The sequence below is a fragment of the Heptranchias perlo genome, chromosome 2 (assembly GCF_035084215.1).
Source record: "Heptranchias perlo isolate sHepPer1 chromosome 2, sHepPer1.hap1, whole genome shotgun sequence".
Classification (NCBI taxonomy): domain Eukaryota; kingdom Metazoa; phylum Chordata; class Chondrichthyes; order Hexanchiformes; family Hexanchidae; genus Heptranchias; species Heptranchias perlo.
Window position 1 is genome coordinate 145,497,159 of NC_090326.1, and position 19,076 is coordinate 145,516,234.

Here is a 19,076-nt window from a genome sequence, read left to right on the forward strand (position 1 = left end):
GACATTCAGGGCCAGCATGTTCTGAAGACGTCACTTCACAAGCTGTGAATCACTCCATTTCCTCCTTCCCCCTCACCCCAACTGATAAGGTAAGAGTAGAGTTTCAACTTAATTTCCCAGCTGAGAATCCTGTATTCGAACAGACTATAAAAATATTTAGTCCACTATATAAAAAAAATGCACTCTTTATAGTATAACCTGGTGGAATTTCCCTAAACTGATTTATGATGGACATTAATTGAAGATGCCTCATTCTTGTGCTGCCTCAATTTCTATTAATTGCTTGCTTCACATAAAAATGCACGTATCAGGGAAACTGTGTGGATTTAATTGTCATTATTTTAATAATATGATTTGAATGTACAGTAATTTCATAATACCATACATTGGTTTAATGAAAAGAATGATCACAAAAGTATTTTAAAACTTTCGGTAATCTGAAATTGTAGTTTTAGACTTGGACTTTACGTATTCTCTGTAGTAATGGTCCTGAACCGTATCAAACAGGATCAAAAGTGAAAGAATATAATGGCTCTGCGTAAGTCGTCATCTCTGCACATTCAAAATGAGAGTCCCTGCTAGCTTTCGATTTACAAATTAAATGTAATTACCCAGTGCCACATTTCTTATTTGACAGAACTGATATTAGCCACGCACTCAACGCAGGTGTTGAATTAAGATAGTCATGTCTTGTGTATTTCTGCAGGTGTGATGTGTGTTGTAAGACCAGAAGGAATCCCGTTACTCTGTAGAACTGATGAAATAGGCGAGCTCTGTGTATGCTCCATTGCTGCGGGTACATCCTACTATGGTCTATCGGGGATGACCAAGAACACTTTTGAGGTACGAAACGTCAAGCCTCTTTATATTTTGTCAACAAGATGCATGTTCTAGTTATAAAAAGGAAAAGTTCAACATTTTTGTTGCCAAAAGTATCTCGCTCAGTGCTGGTGATGATAATTCAGCAATTTTGATTTTAAATGGCCAAAAAAATAGTTGGGAAATTTGAAATGTCACCCAGATGCAGTAGGACGATTCGACAAAGGCTGAGGGCGTTGATAGTAAATTGTAAAGAGCTACGTTGCAACTGCTCATGTCTAATGTGAGGACCGAGTTTACAAGGCCCTGCTGGCAGTGTGGAGTCTTGCTGGTCAGGTTTTGATCAGATGAGGAGGCCAGAGAGGAATTTTCCAGAGTATTTTTTCCCTGATTAGCCCTGGGTTTTTTCTCTTTTTTTGCCTCTCCCATGAGATTGCTGCAGGGATGGGGGATGGGTGGGAGGGAAGAAGTGTTTATTCATGATGCTCCAGCTATCATGGTGTGGAGGAGGCTCAATGGACCAGCTGGTCTTTTGCTGCCTGTCAATTTCGTAGGTTTGAACGCAGGCTGTGTAATCAGGCTGGTGTGCCCGATTCACTGCTGGTCGCATTTTGGGGTGAAAAATATCTTTTTTTAGACTGTACTGATGGCCAGCGCAGGCCTATTAAGCATTGGAAAAAAAACCGAGCAATGCGTCCAGTTTTACAGCTTTCTTACCACGTTCTCATTGCTATCCCATTTGAAAATGATGCTGCAGTATGTGGGTGTCCTTGGCTGCAGTAGTAGACTTCTTAAAGGCAAGGTATTACTTTTTGGCTACTGTTTTATTGTCATTATATTGCATTTTAGATGGTGCAGTCATTTTTATGGCTGTTTGGTTCTGCTATTTTTGTATTGCAAGACTTACATTTCCAAATTCTTTTCTTACTATTGTCTCGCTTCCAGCTGCTACCTCATTTGCAGCAACCACAGTGACCAGCATGGGCATGTCTCTGGGCGTTACAATGGCATTCCTAGATTTATAAGAGGAAGAGGAGTTCTTGAGAGGTCAGGGAGGCAGGTGCAACTGTACCTCGCATGTTACGTATGCACCTATCTGTATCTCAGGAACCACATTTACTGACCCAGATGGTCCCTGCTGGGCATATCTTCAGCACCTCGGCTTCACAAAGAAGTTGCCACACAGCTATGCCATCTCTTGGAGACTGGCCTTCAGACAACTTGCACAACAGGGATAGCTCTTCCTTTGGTGGTGCATTAAACCTTTACGTCACAGATGCATCAAATGAGCGACTGAGGCCTTGTTTGCAAGGGGCAACTTGTTCGTTACTTACCTTGTGGAAAAGAGGATCACCTCAACAGGGCACAGAACATTTCCCAATTTTGTGTGTCCACATTCAGTTCCTTCTATATTGCTTCTTTCAACCTCCTCCCCACCATTCCAAACCTTGAAAAAGGAAGACAAATATTGAAAATATTTTGAAGCTTTATAAATATATACTTAAAAAGGAAACATTCTCTTGGCTATGAGGAAAGAGCAGGGGAGTGGGACTAATTGGTAGCTCTTTTCAGAGAGCCAGCACAGGTATGATGGAACTAATGGCCTCCTTCTGTGCTGTATGATTGTATGACAAAGGCATAAGAAATAGAAACAGGAGTAGGCCATATGGCCTCTCGAGCCTGCTCCACCATTCAATACGATTATGGCTAATCTTCGACCTCAACTCCACTTTCCTGCCCAATCCTCATATCCCTTGATTCCCTTAGAGTCCAAAAATCTATCTCAGCCTTGAATATACTAAACGACTCAGCATCCACAACCCTCTGAGGTAGAGAATTCCAAAGATTCACAATCCTCTGAGTGAAGAAATTTCTCCTCATCTCAGTCTTAAATGGCCGACCCCACATCCTGCGACTGTGCCCTCTGGTTCTAGACTCTCCAGCCAGGGGAAACAACCTCTCAGCATCTATCCTGTCAAGCCCCTTCAGAATCGTATATGTTTCAATGAGCTCACCTCTCATTCTTCTAAACTCCAGAGAGTATAGGTCCATTCTACTCAACCTCTCCTCATAGAACAACCCTCTCATCCCAAGAATTAATCTGGTGAACCTTTGTTACACCGCCTCTAAGGCAAGTATATCCTTTTTTAGAAAAGGAGTCCAAAACTGTAGTACTTCACGTGAGGTCTCACCAAAGCCTTGTACAATTGCAGTAAGAAATAGTATTTGCACCCATACACTGCCACATACCTTTAAGCTCATACATCTCTTTAAATTTGAGCTGCTGCCCAGGTTTTGTACATTCCCCATTGAGCTAACTGCTGGCTGAAGGCTAAAACTGTGCTTGGAGCTGATGCTTAATATTCAAATCAACTGACCCTGCTAAATTGGGTGCAGTCACCCTTCGAATGCACAGCCTGTGCTATGTGGGAACTCCAGGACGCTTCCCGTGTCCTGGACGACCACAGGTGCAGGAAGTGTCGTCAGCTGGAGGAGCTCGAGCTCCAGATTTTGGAGCTTGAGCAGCAGCTGACATCACTGCAGTGCACCTGCGAGGCTGAGAGCTACGTGGATAGCACGTTTCAGGAGGTGGTCACCCCCCAGCTTAAGAGAGTGCAGGCAAAGAGGGACTGGGTGACCGCCAGACAGACAAGGAGGACCAGGCAGGTAGTGAAGGAGTCCCTTGAGTGCATCCTGATCTCCAACCAGTATTCAGTTCTGAATACTGGTGAGGGGGAGGGTTCCTCTGCAGAGTGCAGCCAGAGCCAAATCCACAGAACTATGGATGGCTCAGCTGTACAGGAGGGGAGGAGAAAGGTCAGGACAGCGATCGTTATAGGGGATTCTATAGTTAGGGGAGCAGATAGGCATTTCTGCGGTCGCAAATGTGATTCCAGAATGGTATGTTGCCTCCCTGGTGCCAGGGTCAAGGATGTCATTGAGCGGCTGCAGAACATTCTGTGGGGGGTGGGGCGGGGGTGAATAGCCAGAGGTCGTGGTCCATATCGGTACCAACGACATAGGTAGAAAGAGGGATGAGGTCCTGCAGGCAGATTTTAAGCAGTTAGGAAAGAGAGTAAGAAGCAGGACCTCAAAGGTAGTAATCTCCGGATTACTCCCGGTGCCACGCGCTAGTGAGTATAGAAATAGGAGGATAGAGCAGATGAATGCGTGGCTGGAGAGATGGTGCAGGAGGGAGGGCTTTAGATTCCTGAGGCATTGGGACCAGTTCTGGGAAAGGTGGGACCCGTACAGGCTGGACAGGTTGCACCTCAACGGAGCTGGGACCAATGTCCTCGCAGGGAGGTTCGTTAGTGCTGTGGGGTGGAGGGGGGGGTTAAACTAATTTGGCTGGGGGATGGGCACCAGGATGTAGCATTGGAAAGGAGAAACAAGGGGCAAAAGGATCAAGGGGAAAAGATAGCACCAGAACAAGTAATAGTACAGTATTAGTTGGGATCAGACTAAAAGAGAGTACAAGAAAGTCTAAGGCTGGTTTGCAGTTCATGTGTGTAAACACACGAAGCGTGTTAAACAAGGTTGGTGAGCTGCAGGCACAAATAGCCACATGGGAATATGATGTTGTGGCGATAACGGAGACCTGGCTCAAAAAAGGGCAGGATTGCGTACTAAATATTCCTGGATACAAGGTTTTCAGGAAGGATAGGGAAGGAAAGAAAGGAGGGTGGGTGGCAGTATTGATTAAAGAGAAATTTGCAGTGCTGGAGAGAGAGGATGTCCTGGAGAGGTCAAGGACAGAATCTATTTGTTTAGAGTTAAGAAATAAAAGAGGTGCCATTACACTACTGGGTGTATTTTATAGGCCACCAACTAGTGGGAAGGATATAGAGGAGCAAATTTGCAGGGAAATTACAGAGAGATGCAAAAGCTTAAGTGTAGTGATAAAGGGGAACTTCAACTATCCTAATATAGACTGGGATAACAATAATAATATAAGGGGCACAGAGGGGGAGGAATTTTTGAAACGTGTTCAGGATAACTTTCTTGACCAGTATGTTTCTGACCCAACGAGGAAGGAGGCATTGCTGGACTTCATTCTAGGGAATGAGGTGGGCCAAGTGGAGCAAGTGTCAGTGGGGGATCATTTAGCGAGCAGTGATCATAGTATCATGAGGTTTAGAATAGCTATGGAAAAAGACGTGGACAGCTCGAAAGTAAAAATACTCAATTGGAGGAGGGCCAATTTCAATGGGATGAGAACAGATCTGGCCCAGGTGAATTGGAATCAAAGATTGGCAGGCAAAATTGTATTTGAACACTGGGCGGCCTTTAAAGAGGAGATGGTTCGGGTACAGTCTAAGCACATTCCCACAAGGCAGAAAGGAGGGGCAACTAAAGCCAGAGCTCCCTGGATGACAAAAGAGATCGTGAGTAAGATGAAACAGAAAAAAGGGGTGTGTGACGGATGTCAGGTTGATAACACAAATGAGAACCAGGCAGAATATAGAAAGTTCAGCAGGGAAGTGAAAAAGGAAACAAGTGGGGCAAAGACAGAGTATGAGAACAGACTGGCACCAACATAAAAGGGAATCCAAAAGTCTTCTACAGGCATGTAAACAGTAAAAGGATAGTAAGACGAGGGGTGGGGCCAATTCGAGACCATAAAGGAGATCTTCTCATGGAGGCAGAGGGGATGGCTGAGGTACTAAATGAGTACGTTGCATCTGTCTTTACCAAGGAAGAAGATGCTGCCAGAGTTTCAATAAAGGAAGATGTAGTTGAGATACTGGATGTACTTAAAGTAGAAAAGTCACCTGGTCTGGATGGGATGCATCCTAAGTTGCTGAGGGAAGTAAGGGTGGAAATTGCGGAGGTACTGGCCATGACCTTCCAATCATCCTTCGATACGGGGGTGGTGCTAGAGGACTGGAGAATTGCAAATGTTACACCCTTGTTCAAAAAAAGGGTGTAAGGATAAACTCAGCAACTACTGGCCAGTCAGTTTAACCTCGGTGGTGGGGAAACTTTTAGAAACGATAATCTGGGTCAGAATTAGCAGTCACTTGGACAAGTGTGGATTGATTAGAGAAAGCCAGCCCGGATTTGTTAAAGGCAAATCATGTTTAACCAACTTGATATAGTTTTTTGATGAGTTAACAGAGAGGGTAGATGAGGGCAATGCAGTTGATGTGGTGTATATGGACTTTCAAAAGGCGTTTGATAAAGTGCAGCATGTTAGGCTTATCATCAAGATTGCGGCCCATGGAATAAAGGGGGCAGTAGCAACATGGATACAGAATTGGCTAAGTGACAGGAAACAGAGAGTCGTGGTGAACGGTTGTTTTTCGGACTGGAGGGAGGTGTGCAGTGGTGTTCCCCAGGAGTCGGTGCTGGGACCACTGCTTTTCTTCATATATATATATATATTAATGACTCGGACTTGAGTGTACAGGGCACAATTTCAAAATTTGCAGTTGACACAAAACTTGAAAGTGCAGTGCACAGTGAGGAGGATAGTGATAGACTCGAAGAGGACATAGATAGGCTGGTGGACTGGGCGGACACGTGACAGATGAAATTTAACGCAGAAAAGTGCGAAGTAATACATTTTGGTAGGAAGAACGAGGAGAGGCAATATAAACTAGAGGGCACAACTCTAAAAGGGGTACAGGAACAGAGAGATTTGGGCGTATATGTACACAAATCTTTGAAGGTGGCAGGGCAGGTTGAGAAAGTGGTTTTAAAAAAAACACATGGGATCCTGGGCTTTATAATTAGAAGCATAGAGTACAAAAGCAAGGACGTTATGATGAACCTTTATAAAACGCTGGTTCGGCCACAGCTGGAGTATTGTGTCCAGTTCTGGGCTCTGCACTTTAGGAAAGATGTGAAGGCCTTAGAGTGGGTGCAGAAGAGATTTACTAGAATGATTCCAGGGACGGGGGACTTTAGTTACGTGGATAGACTGGAGAAGCTGGGGTTGTTCACCTTGGAGCAGAGATGGTTGTGAGGAGATTTGATAGAACTATTCAAAATCATGAATGGTCTAGACAGAGTAGATAGAGAGAAATTGTTCCCATTGGCGGAAGGGTCAAGAACCAGAGGGCATAGATTTAAGGTGATTGGCAAAAGGACCAAAGATGACGTGAGGGAAAAACTTTTTTACACAGCGAGTGGTTAGGATCTGGAATGCACTGCCCGAGGGGGTGGTGGAGGCAGATTCAATCATGGCCTTCAAAAGGAAACTGGATAAGTACTTGAAAGGAAAAAATTTGCAGGGCAACGGGGACAGGGCGGGGGAGTGGGACTCGTTCTGATTGCCCTTGCATGGAGCAGGCGGGACTCAACAGGCCGAATGGCCTTCTTCCGTGCTGTAACCTTGCTGTGAATCACTTCAGTACGCTGTGAGACAGCTCAAACCAACCATTCCCAGCATCGATTTTACTCGTCTCTCAGAATCGGTGCTATAATCCTGAGGTGCTCAATGTTGTTCAGACATGGAAAGTAAAAATCCCCAATCCTGCCCAGAGCCATGGTGGCCAAATTTGCATTGAAATTGCAGTGTTTGAGATCAATTAATAAAATAGACTAGATCCGTAGTAAATATTCTTTCAACTGTTACCAACGTTTCTTGTTTGTATTTTATGATAAATGCCCATTCTTAAAGACAAATTTCTCATTGTTTAATTTTCTTTATTATTTTAGAGACTAAATATTTATGTGCATTATTGAATTCCCCCCCCCCCCCCCCCCATTTATCTCCCCCTTAAGATGTTCCCTATGATGAGTTCAGGAGCTCCTGTCAGTGAATATCCGTTCGTCAGGACTGGTCTCTTAGGCTTTGTTGGTCCTGGTGGAATGGTCTTTGTTGTGGGGAAAATGGATGGCCTAATGGTTGTCAGTGGGCGGCGGCACAATGCAGACGACATCGTGGCAACAGCACTTGCAGTGGAGCCAATGAAATTTGTCTACAGAGGAAGGTCTGTGTCTCTCCTTGGCTTGTATAAACATAACGCTCCAGAATCGATCGTACAAAATATTTTGTGTTGAACCTGAATTCTAATTTGAAGCATAAATTGTGTAATTCAGATTGGTCAAAGTAAACATATTGATGATAGTGGGTATTTGATGGAAAACTGATTTTGAACGACAATTTTTAAATTTAAGTGTTGCAATTCAATCACAGATGTTAAAAAGGTACAATCATCAACTATAAACATTTTGTTTTATTTCAGGCTGTGAAACATCAAATTGTTTAACCTAAATTGCTACATGAAATTTTCAAAAATTGGCTGCCAAAATTTGGATTATTCCCCCTCCACCTTTACGTTTTTTTTATATAAATCTTGCATTTTAATGCATCCATCACACTCCAGGTATCACACTTCAAAGCACGCACTTTGTTACAGATGCAAAATGTTCTTCAACACATAGAAAGCCAGCCATTAACCTGGAGCCTGAAATTTCCTGACCTCAAATTTAGCTCAGCTGCAATTACTAGTAGATACAGTTACTTTTATTCCCGTGGGGGAGTTCTTCAAGAGTGGCCTGAAAGGTTTGGAGCTAGGCATCACAGCAGATGCTCCAGAATACCTGTCAGCAATGCCACAGGAGATCTGATAGTTTGTAATAATGGTACTCCTTTGAAGAGAGCATAACTTCATTCCATTGGTACTGTTTACTTTGACCTACTTTTGTTGAAAAAATATCTAGGACATGTTATTTTGACTGCTAAGTGTTTCTCATCGTTGTTAATCCCTTAGTGTGGAAGTCATTACATGCCAACTTTATGCTTCACTCTCATGGTTCAATGTCAATTCAGCCCCTTTGATCGGACTAATTGTGCTTGTCACTCACTCCCAGGCATTCATTATTCTCCATATTGTCTGCTACACACATCTGATCAAAATATTGCTTTCACATCAATGTGAAAGAACAAAATCTTGAATGAGAAAATGAAATGAATAAAATTCTGATTGAATTGTATATGTGAGCTTTAATGCATCACAAATATGTCATTTGGAAAATGGACATATCCTGCACATATAAAACATTTTGGCATTAAGCAAGCTTATACTACCAACTGAAAAGGTTCAAAATATAATATTAAAAACATAGAAAAGAGAAAAAAAATAGTCATAATGAGCTAAGATAAAGAGACAATGACAATTAAAAATAACTGTGAAGCAATTAATTAATTTAATTGTCAGGACTATTCACATGAGGTTTTATATCGAGACAATTCACACTCAGGCCAAGTGTGAAAAACTTCAGGTCTGCATATTAATTCATGCAAAGTTAAGTTAACTTTGGCCAGCCAAGGTGTTTTAACCTTGAAAAATGAGGGTATTATTACAATATAAGATAGGACTGGTAAAATGAATAGGAACTCGCTTAGAGTTTTGAAGTTCAGTAATTTTGTTGTTGGATTACAGAATGTAAAGTAACTGTAATGTGTGATCTCTCAGAGCTTATAGTTTAATTTCATTCTGATCTCTCTGTTAACAGAATAGCTGTGTTTTCTATTAATGTTTTGCATGATGAGAGGATCGTAATCATTGCTGAACAGAGACCAGATTCTACTGAGGAAGATAGCTTTCAGTGGATGAGTAGAGTCCTTCAGGTAAAGATGAATGATCAGCAGAAGTGCATTTGATTTAAATATGGCAAAAAGGTCATTGACATTTTGGCATCCAGTTGAGAGCCCAGTTATTGGCCGGAGATTGTGTGTGTGGTATAAAAATATGCTTTCTATTAATCACGTCCAGTGAGCTTTGCTGGAAGTGTGCCTGTCGGACATTGGGTGAGAACAGGATTGGGCTTGATTGTGATGACCTTATCAATGAATTGCCCACTGACACTCACTAACCACACTCATGATTCAAGAATGCCCTCATTTAGGCTAAGTGCTTCAGCATTGCTGGTGCTTTTGGAATTATACTCCAATATAAATTATTGCCTTCAGATAAAGAGAGGTAAGGAGAGAAAATTAAAGGCAAAGAATTATGCTTTCACATAAACACATATCCTCTTTTCACAGTTATATTTTGCCAGTGTTGCTCATCTGTTGGATCATGTGCTGAGTGGAATCCATTTGCAATACGCTGGTGAAACTTTCACGTTGTTAACCATCAGGAATTCTTTTTAAAATTAGACTTGGCTTCAGAAGGATATTTTCTCCTTGGACTTGTGCTGACAAAAACTTCATTAACAATATGTTAATGTCTTTGTTTTCATAAGTGTCACTTCTGCTTGGGGGAGAAAAGATAATTTAGAAAATGCTACCTAATATATTCAGTAATGCACACGAATCGGCCACTGCTTATCTAAGAAACCATGCCATTCACCAAATATATAGGATCATATTTCTAATATTCTTGACCACTATGCTTGATATGTTAACGTGTAGTTATGATAGCTTTAATTCTAACTTGTTGAAGTTGGTTCTTTGAGGCTGCTGATCCAGAGGCCTTGTGTCATATGCACTTCCTGTTTAATGGAGTTCTTAAGCATAACTTTATAATGCCAATCTCTGATTAAAGAAATGCTCATGTACAAATAAACCAAGATAGAAACAATTTTAAAAATGATTTTGTATGAAAATACAATCGTATGTCAGATACATTCTCTTCTTCACCCTTTTTATGTACGGAATTCATTCAATGTTGGCTATGCATTTATATTATATTTATACATATTTACAAATACTTTCCTCACTTTGAAAATACTTAGTATAGCAATAGGAGGTGTGATTGTGTAAGTGATAGTTGTGTGAATAAATATGTAACTTTTTTTAACAATATGTTTTTCTAAAGGCAATCGACGGTATTCATCAAGTAGGGGTTTACTGTTTGGCTCTAGTACCAGCTAATACTCTTCCAAAAACTCCTCTGGGTGGTATACACCTCTCTGAAACCAAGCAGTGCTTCTTAGAAGGTTCCCTCCACCCATGCAATGTGTTAATGTGTCCACACACTTGCGTAATAAACCTGCCCAAGCCAAGACAGAAACAGCCAGGTACAGTTTTTTCTTACAGAAGCTCAATGTTGAGTTATATGCTATATAAATGTTTGAAGGGATAGCCAACATTACTTTCTGCTTCCTTGTCATTTATTTTTGTTTGAGTTTGAGAATTACTTTGTATCTTTTGAAATAGCAAGTAAATATAAGTGAAATATTTTGAAGAATTGTATTTTTTTTAATGCTATTGTACATCAAGTGTGCTGACAAAAAAAGGATACTGCCGTAGTAGCTTATGTTCACAATTAAAGAAAGGAAGAGCGCAGTTTATGAACTGATTGTCGTTTGATGGTTACAATTTACTGAAATGTATTTTTTGGAATTTCCTGCTCCCTGCAGAGATCGGCCCTGCTTCTGTTATGGTCGGAAATCTGGTATCAGGAAAGAGGATAGCCCAGGCCAGTGGAAGAGATTTAGGACAGATTGAAGACAATGACCAAGGTAGAAAGGTGAGCAGTATTGAGTTTCTGTACTGAATGGACTATCCTGTGGTAAGCTATGACTCAAACTTCTGTAAAATTGAAATTGACAGAATTACAGATTTTTACATTGCTAAAATAAAGTGTCGAAAAAACAATTTCCGGATAAAAATGTTCAGCCTTTCCAGCAGACTCCCGCTGAGGGAGGGGGGGTCCAGGAATCTAGCCAGGGCCTGGAAATTGGCCGGCTGCTGGTGGAATTGAGGGGATTTGGCTTCAAGGTCGTAAACATTTTTGATCAAATTTCAGTTCCCTTATTAAGGATTTATGGGAATATTTAGAACAACTTTCTGGGGTAGCAGAACTCTGCCAGTCAGGATTTCTGGCATCCCCTGATTGGCAGATGTTGATTGCACCCCTACTGGCCCCATTGCCCATCATTGGTATTTTAACACCATGACCTTCCCTTGACCCCCACAAACTTTTAAGGTCAGTGTTGGCTGCATCCTGGCACTTAGGCTGGGATGTTAGGCCTCTGGACTTTTGGCTCCTATAAGTGCAATTACTGGTTTAAAAGTTTATTTTATCTTTTTGTGTTATTTATGGTTGGTTTTGAAAATTATTACATTTAAATTAAATTTGACTTATTCTGAAAAGTAACTCTGCTGGGTGTGCTACTTTTGACATCCATCTTTGTTTTTAAAATAATAATAATCTTAAAGTAATAATAATAATCTTTGCAGTTACAGAGCATGTAAACATTTATGAATGGCAATTTTATGAGTGCACACATAGAAGAAAGAAGTATTCAAATGTTTAATATGCGTCAAGGCCACAGATGTATTTACTTGTCTAGAAGGAGGGGAGCTCGTAATGACACATGGAAAAGTTCGGGAGGTCAACAAAAGTATGGGATTTAAAGGAAGAGATGATCATGTATGATAACTGGCCTAAGGAGGACACTAACTCAAGTTGCAGAGTGAAGAAATGTTTCATTGTCACCTCTAATTTTTGTTTCTATTACTTACCTCTCCCTCTAATTTCTTCTTTTTATTTTGGGGTTTGTGCTTCCTTGCTATAGCGATGCCTCTGGTTGGTCCAAGAACTGGACTGTGGAGAAAGAGATTTCTAAACTTTACTCTTTCGCTAGATCTCTTTTGGTAGATGTAGAGAAGATGTTTCCACTTGTGGGGGAGTCAAAAACTAGGGGTCATAAATATAAATATAAATATAAGATAGTCACTAACAAATCCCCAGTAAGGAATTCAGGAGAAATGTCTTTACTCAGAGTGGTGAGATTGCAGAACTTGCTACCGCAAGGAGTAGTTGAGGCGAATAGCATAGATGCATTTAAGGGGAAGCTAGGTTAGTACATGAGGGAGAAAGGAATAGAATGAAATGCTGATAGGGTTAGATGAATTAGGGTGGGAGGAGCCTCGTGTGGAGCGTAAACACAGGCATAGATCAGTTGGGCCGAATGGCCTGTTTCTGGGCTGTTAATTCTATGTAATCTCACTGATCAAAGACATTACTGAGGCACAGATGTCTAATCTTTCTTAAATTGTAATTTTCATTCATGGTCTGGGAACTGAGAGTTTAAACCTACTAATTAGTGTCAGCCTAAACTAAATGTTGTGCCAATGTTGGGAGTTTTTCGGTTTCCTACAGCTATCTGTATGACTGCTTTGATTGAGATTGGTAACTTATTGACATTTTATGCTGAATTACAAAGAGGTTTGCTTTATGGATCTGTGCTGACATCTGAATTAAATTGCACAATCTCATTTTACATAGGACTACTACACTCAGCACATAGCAGAATTTGTACCCCACTAGTCTAGACAGGATTCAAAACCAGGATCCAGAGATAAAAGGGTCATGTGCTAGGCCCCTGCATCATCCAGTTCTTCATTTTTCTCTGAAAAATGCTACCTGCCATGTTAATCTGGTGTTACGCTGACTTTTTTTAGTTACATATATTTAAATTTTCCCCTACCTGTATTTCCTCTGCTACCCCGATCACATTTCTGCCACCAGCTATGATCTTTGTAAATCCCATTCGGGAACACCTTGTTACACCTATGTTGGGAAGTGGGACAAACACGGCTTGTGACCTGTTCTTCCTATTCCCATCCAAAATTCTCAAAGGTTAATAAGATATACAATATCACACACTGTCGGTATCTCACAGGATTGCATTTTTTTAAGCCTGTAATTGCTATGCTTTTGTTTCAGTTTATGTTTCTAGCTGAAGTTCTACAATGGCGTGCACAAACTACTCCTGACCACATACTTTTCACACTACTGAACTCTAGGGTAAGTCTTGCATTAGCCTAAAGTTGATTAAAGCGATTGACCTATCTCCTGAGGTTTCTGTGGGCAATTGTGCATACTATTGCACATAAGCTATCATTTGATGCCTCATTATTTTGTTATTGAGTTAAATTCTATTGAGCTAGATAATGTTGAACCTTGTACCACTGATTATGCTGCTCTGACTGCTCTTTTGACGATACTTTTGGATCATCCTACTAATAATCGGGGCTGTGTCAGATGGTGGCCAAATAGATACAGTGCTTAAGAGTATTGAACTGCCAAATAAGTTTGAATGCTGGGCTTGGTTGATGCTTGCAATTTGGTTCACCTGGCTTGAATGCATAACTGGGGGAAGGAGTTCTGGGGAGAAGAGAAAGCTAATTGCTTCATTCACTGCTAACTGTCTTTTGGCCAACCATGGGTTGCCATTGATAATATCAGTGGTGATGGCCACAATTTCTGATCTTGTCCTTCCTCCCAATTGAAGATAATTAAGTGGAGAAAATTACAAAAATAAGGAACTAAGGAGATTATGAGGAAGGATAGTACAAAATGGGTGATTGCGATTGGAAATAAAATTAGGCGGAATGTAAAGCGGGCAGTCGATTCACTATCTCCCATTTTGCTCGACTGCCCAAGACGAATTTCACCCCCGTTATTTGTTCAGGTCAGTCCATTATTCATATAACCCGGAAGGAACACACTGGATTAAAAAAGTGGCTATATCACTGACTACTTCTGTAGTCGTTCAGCCTTTTAATCTCCTGGTAATTTACTTTGGTGTTTAGGGAGATTAACAGTGGCACAGTCAACTTGTAAAGTAAATGAAACAGCTAAAGCTTTAGGCTGGTGCTCTGACGATGAATTCAATCTAATTTCAGTGAATTTCATCTGCATTCCTACATTCCAGTCACATAATTCACTTCTTGAAAAAAAAAGTTAATTACCAGAAGAATTTGGGTTGTGTTTACATTGTTCTACAATTTTAATTAAGTTTGTTGTTTGGTTTGTGATGATCGCTCATATAATTTATCTTGGAATACTTGACCACAAGAAGGCTATGATGTACTTAAAAGGTAAAAGACTTGTCACGGTAGCGCTGGTACTTTTCCATTTACAAACACATTTTCAAATCCAGGGGAAAAAAACTTATTTTCTTTGATAGAATATAGTGTGCATGTGCAGATGTATTAATGGCAGCTCATTTTAAGCAGTACATGCTGGGAATGTAAATCCTGCACAGTTATACACCTTGTTGGAATCTATTTTAAGTTTTCAGTTGTGACAGTAAAACCATTAACTGAAAATTGGTTTCCTGTTGTTTCTGCACTTCTGCATTAAATTGAAATGTCATTCATGGTATTTGGCTTTAAAATGGGATTGGTGAAATCTGTGAGAAGTGATAATTTCTGTCAAGGTTGGGCCGTGCATTTAAAGAAATAATCAAAATTGGAGGGTCCAGTCCAAGAACTCAAAAAGCCCGTTACCACCACCTTCTCGGCGCACCTAGGGATGGGCAATAAATATGGCTTTGCCACTGTCGCCCACATCCTGAGAACAAATCTGAAAAAGAAATATGTTATTAATGATGAGTTTGGTAAATTTTGCAGACGTTATCTTTTCTCTCTTCTGCTTAAAGAAGGTTTTCTGACATTTGTTTACAGTTTTCAGTTCTACACCTTGCAATCTCTTCTCACATCTCTGATTGGCAGAGAAGTGATTGCAAAGCCACGACAAGCCATCAGATGACTCTTTGGAGTGCTGTATTTCAGGAGAACCATATTTTTTGATGGTACCCACCATACACAACACCTCTGAAATCAGTTTGTTTTAGCAGAAAAGAAGAAAGTAAATCAATGGGCAACTTGTAGACTTGTTACCATTATCAAATATCCAGTTTAATTCGATGGAATCTCTACCCTCGTGTGTAAATTTCAGGAAAATTTCCTCAAATGTGCAGCCTTATTGATTTGTGAGATGCCATTTTATAAAATTCACTTTACTGCTTCATTTAATAACATTTCTTCTGATAACTAATTAAACCATTTATTGCAAAAATGTTATTTTAGGTTATCTTTTGCAGGTAAAAGTATAGACCAATAAGTTTATTATGGGAACATTTTAGGAGGGGCAACTGGTATAATCAACATTTAGTCATCTTTACAGGATGATGAAACGAAAGATTCTAAATATTGATTTAGAATTGCAGAATGTTACAGCATAGAAACATGCCATTCGACCCATCGTATCTGCAAAAGTGTTTTTCTCCATGAGTCACCTAGTCAAATCCCACTTTTCTGTTCGATCCCCATACCCTTCAATATTTCTCTCTTTCAAGCAACTATCTAATTCCCTTTTGAAAGAATTTTAGGACTCTGCGTCAAGAATTTTTCTAATCTCCCCTTTAATTCCTTTGTGGTCATCTTGAATTTATTTTCCCTATTCTTACTTGCAAAATATTACTTGACATTTTTATGTATTCAACTGCATTTGCCACCTCTCTGCCCACCCTGCTAACCTATCTATGTTTTCTTGCAGACTTTCACAATCCTTGACACCACATTCAGGGTTATGGTAAATTGTGACATCTTGCAAATTTCAATATTGTTTTCCCAATTCCGAAGTCCAGATCGTTTGTGTGTAGTAAATAAGAGTGGCCCCAACACAGACCCCTGTGGAACATGACTCTTCACATCTTTCTAGTTTGATATATTTTCATTCACCCTTATCCTTTGCTTTCTGCCCTCTCAATCCATATGCCCATATTCCCCTTAATTACATGTGCAATTATCTCTGCCATAAGTTTCTTATGTGACTTTGTCAACTGCTTTTGGATAATCCTTATAAATCACATCCACTGCATTTCTTTACCCTCTCTTAGTTTTTCGAGAATTCTGTCAATCATAGCCTGTATTTTAGAAACCTGTGCTGACTTGCTCTGATCAACTTGTTTTGTGTTTCTCCCATTGCTTAGTAATTTAATTTGTATTATAAACTCTAATGGTAGTTTCATTCTTCAGTATTTTGACATTTGTGCAGGAGAGTATGCATATAAAATATGATGTGACATTGGGTAATTAATGTAGAATAATTCTCAAGGCACAGGAGAGAGGGTGCTTCACTTTTGAAAACTTTTTAAATGTATTTTATATTTTGTGATATTTATTGGTATTTCTGAAAATAAAAGTTAGTGATCTGGTATTTTTCCTGCAATACAAAGTATGAAGGCTCTTGTTGAAGAACAAACCACTTTGAGTGGTTTAGCAATTGTGATTTTAACTATTGGGAGTTAATATCCAACATGTATTCTGATGCTGAGTGTGAATCCTCTTTCTAATTCTTCAGTCCCTCCTAACTTTCCAGTGAGATAATAATTTGAGCCACTATAGAAGCAATCACATTTCACCTTTTATCTTTGTTTACCAGGGAACAATAGCCAATTCTTTAACATGCCTTCAGCTACATAAACGAGCAGAGAAAATAGCAGTTATGCTGATGGAGAGGGGGCACCTACAGGATGGAGATCATGTGGCTTTGGTCTATCCACCAGGTATGCTCATGGTGTAATTTTTTTAACCCTTTAATTCCCTCTTCTCTCTCTTCAGCTTATCATGTGCCAAATGCAACGTCCATTTAAAATTTATTGTCTGATTAAAAGGAATTCCTACATTTCATCAGCTGAAAAGATGAGGGTTTGAGTAACTGAACATCATTAATCTAAGCTTGGCATTTTAGATGGTTTAATTGCCCTTTAACAAAAACCTGATGACATTGTTGTAAAGCTTATGCTGCAGTAACATGGGGCTCTGTAATTTAAAGTGCAGATACTAAGATGAAAAATGTTTTGTCCTTCATGCAGGAATAGACTTAATTGCAGCATTTTATGGATGCCTGTACGCAGGTTGTGTGCCAATAACTGTTCGTCCTCCACACCCACAGAATATTGCTACTACGTTACCCACAGTGAAGATGATTGTGGAGGTAGGTCTGGATTTAATATTTATGGTGTATTCTGTGTTTGAATTTTCACACAATTATTTTTTTTAAAAAGATTTAATGGGCCAGATTTTGCTGTCAAAATAAGGGTGAGGCTAATTATTTAGGTTCACCGTTATTTATGTGTAAATGGTACAGCAACTTCCAGTGAGGAGTAGATGTGCATTTAAAAGCCAGTATCGAAAAGTTGTTGGCCAATTTGCGCCACTCCACCGTTAGCTTTGTGAAAATGGCATTTTGCTTTCTGCCTACTATTGAAATGCATTGAATGGCATGAAGTTGCTGTATTTGCACGGTAAATATGAACTAAACTCCCTGCAAAGTTATGTCTTGTTATTTCAAGCGTAAGTACCCTTTTAACGATGTGATGATTGTTAATTACTGCCAATAAACCTCTCTGGCACTAAAAGTTAATTATTACAAGTGTGGAGTCTCATTCCTTAATTGTTATTGGAGACTTTTAAAATATCAAATTTAAAATTGTTATTTTAAAAAAACTTTTCTGATTCTTTTCTCACTCTCTCTCTTAATCCAATCTTTCTTTCCCTCTCTTTATTTCTCTTTCTGTACCTGATTTAACTTTGAATTCACCCACTCTAATTTACACTTCTTCTCAGTCCTTGCACTGTTTACTTCTCAATCCTTCAATCTGATTAGTTAAGGAGACACACAGTTGCTTGCCCTGTTCACTCAGGTCCCAGATGCCCTGTTTCCTTCGCTGCGATGTTATCAGCTCACACTTTCAGCAACTTGCCACACAAAAAATTTATAAACCTAAATGTGCAAGAGCAAGTGTAACTAATGGCAGATGCTGTTAGATGCCCTGCTACAGCAAAATCTGAGCCAACATTAATCTTATTCCTGGTTAGTTTTTTCTGAGTCACGAGACTCTTTAGAAGACTTCTATTTATTGGTACTTCATATTTTCTACTGTCATAATGCTTGGTATTTTGAAATGATAAGATCTTAAAAAATAAAGATTAAATTGGCTAAAATCAAATGTGACTTTTTAATTCAACTCTGAAACCCAAATTAATTCTAATCCAGTTCATCAATTTCTACCTGAACTCAGTGGCAAATGTTTTTGTTGATGGTGGTGCTGATATAGTCTGAGACTGCATCTGTAATATAACAGCAGCCAAAAATATCAGAATTGTTTGAGAGACTTAGCTCGGGTATTCTGTTGGTTATTATATAGGAGTGTCTCTTAATAAGCTTACATTATCAGCAAGTCACTGAATTTTCTTTGTCCGTTTGTATTTTTCCCTCTCTATTAAAACATAACACAAAAAAGTACTGCAGCACTTCATTTTTTTAAATTTATTTTTGGGATGTGAGCCACACTGACATGGCATCATTTATTGTTGAACCATATCATCTGGGACTGGAGTCACATGTTGGGTGGACTGGGTATGGGTGGCAGGTTTCAGAGAATGTATTCCTTGAAGGACATCAGTGAACCAGTTGGGTTTATTGTTATTTTCTGGTGCTAGCCCACAAATTACCAGATTTATTGAATTCACTTTCACAATGTTAGGATTTGAA

General features: G+C 39.8%; 1 protein-coding gene across 4 annotated transcripts in view; it reads left to right on the top strand.

Moving 5' to 3' along the window:
- LOC137344713 (disco-interacting protein 2 homolog C) overlaps positions 1 to 19,076 on the top strand; it is a 515,123-nt gene that overhangs the window by 415,738 nt on the left and 80,309 nt on the right. For all 4 annotated transcript variants that reach the window (XM_068007846.1, XM_068007860.1, XM_068007854.1 and 1 more), the window contains 8 exons: positions 707 to 843; positions 7,552 to 7,760; positions 9,289 to 9,403; positions 10,596 to 10,797; positions 11,140 to 11,249; positions 13,455 to 13,535; positions 16,962 to 17,085; positions 17,395 to 17,516. In XM_068007846.1, coding sequence (XP_067863947.1) covers positions 707 to 843; positions 7,552 to 7,760; positions 9,289 to 9,403; positions 10,596 to 10,797; positions 11,140 to 11,249; positions 13,455 to 13,535; positions 16,962 to 17,085; positions 17,395 to 17,516 — 1,100 coding nt within the window. The remainder of the gene's footprint in view (positions 1 to 706; positions 844 to 7,551; positions 7,761 to 9,288; positions 9,404 to 10,595; positions 10,798 to 11,139; positions 11,250 to 13,454; positions 13,536 to 16,961; positions 17,086 to 17,394; positions 17,517 to 19,076) is intronic.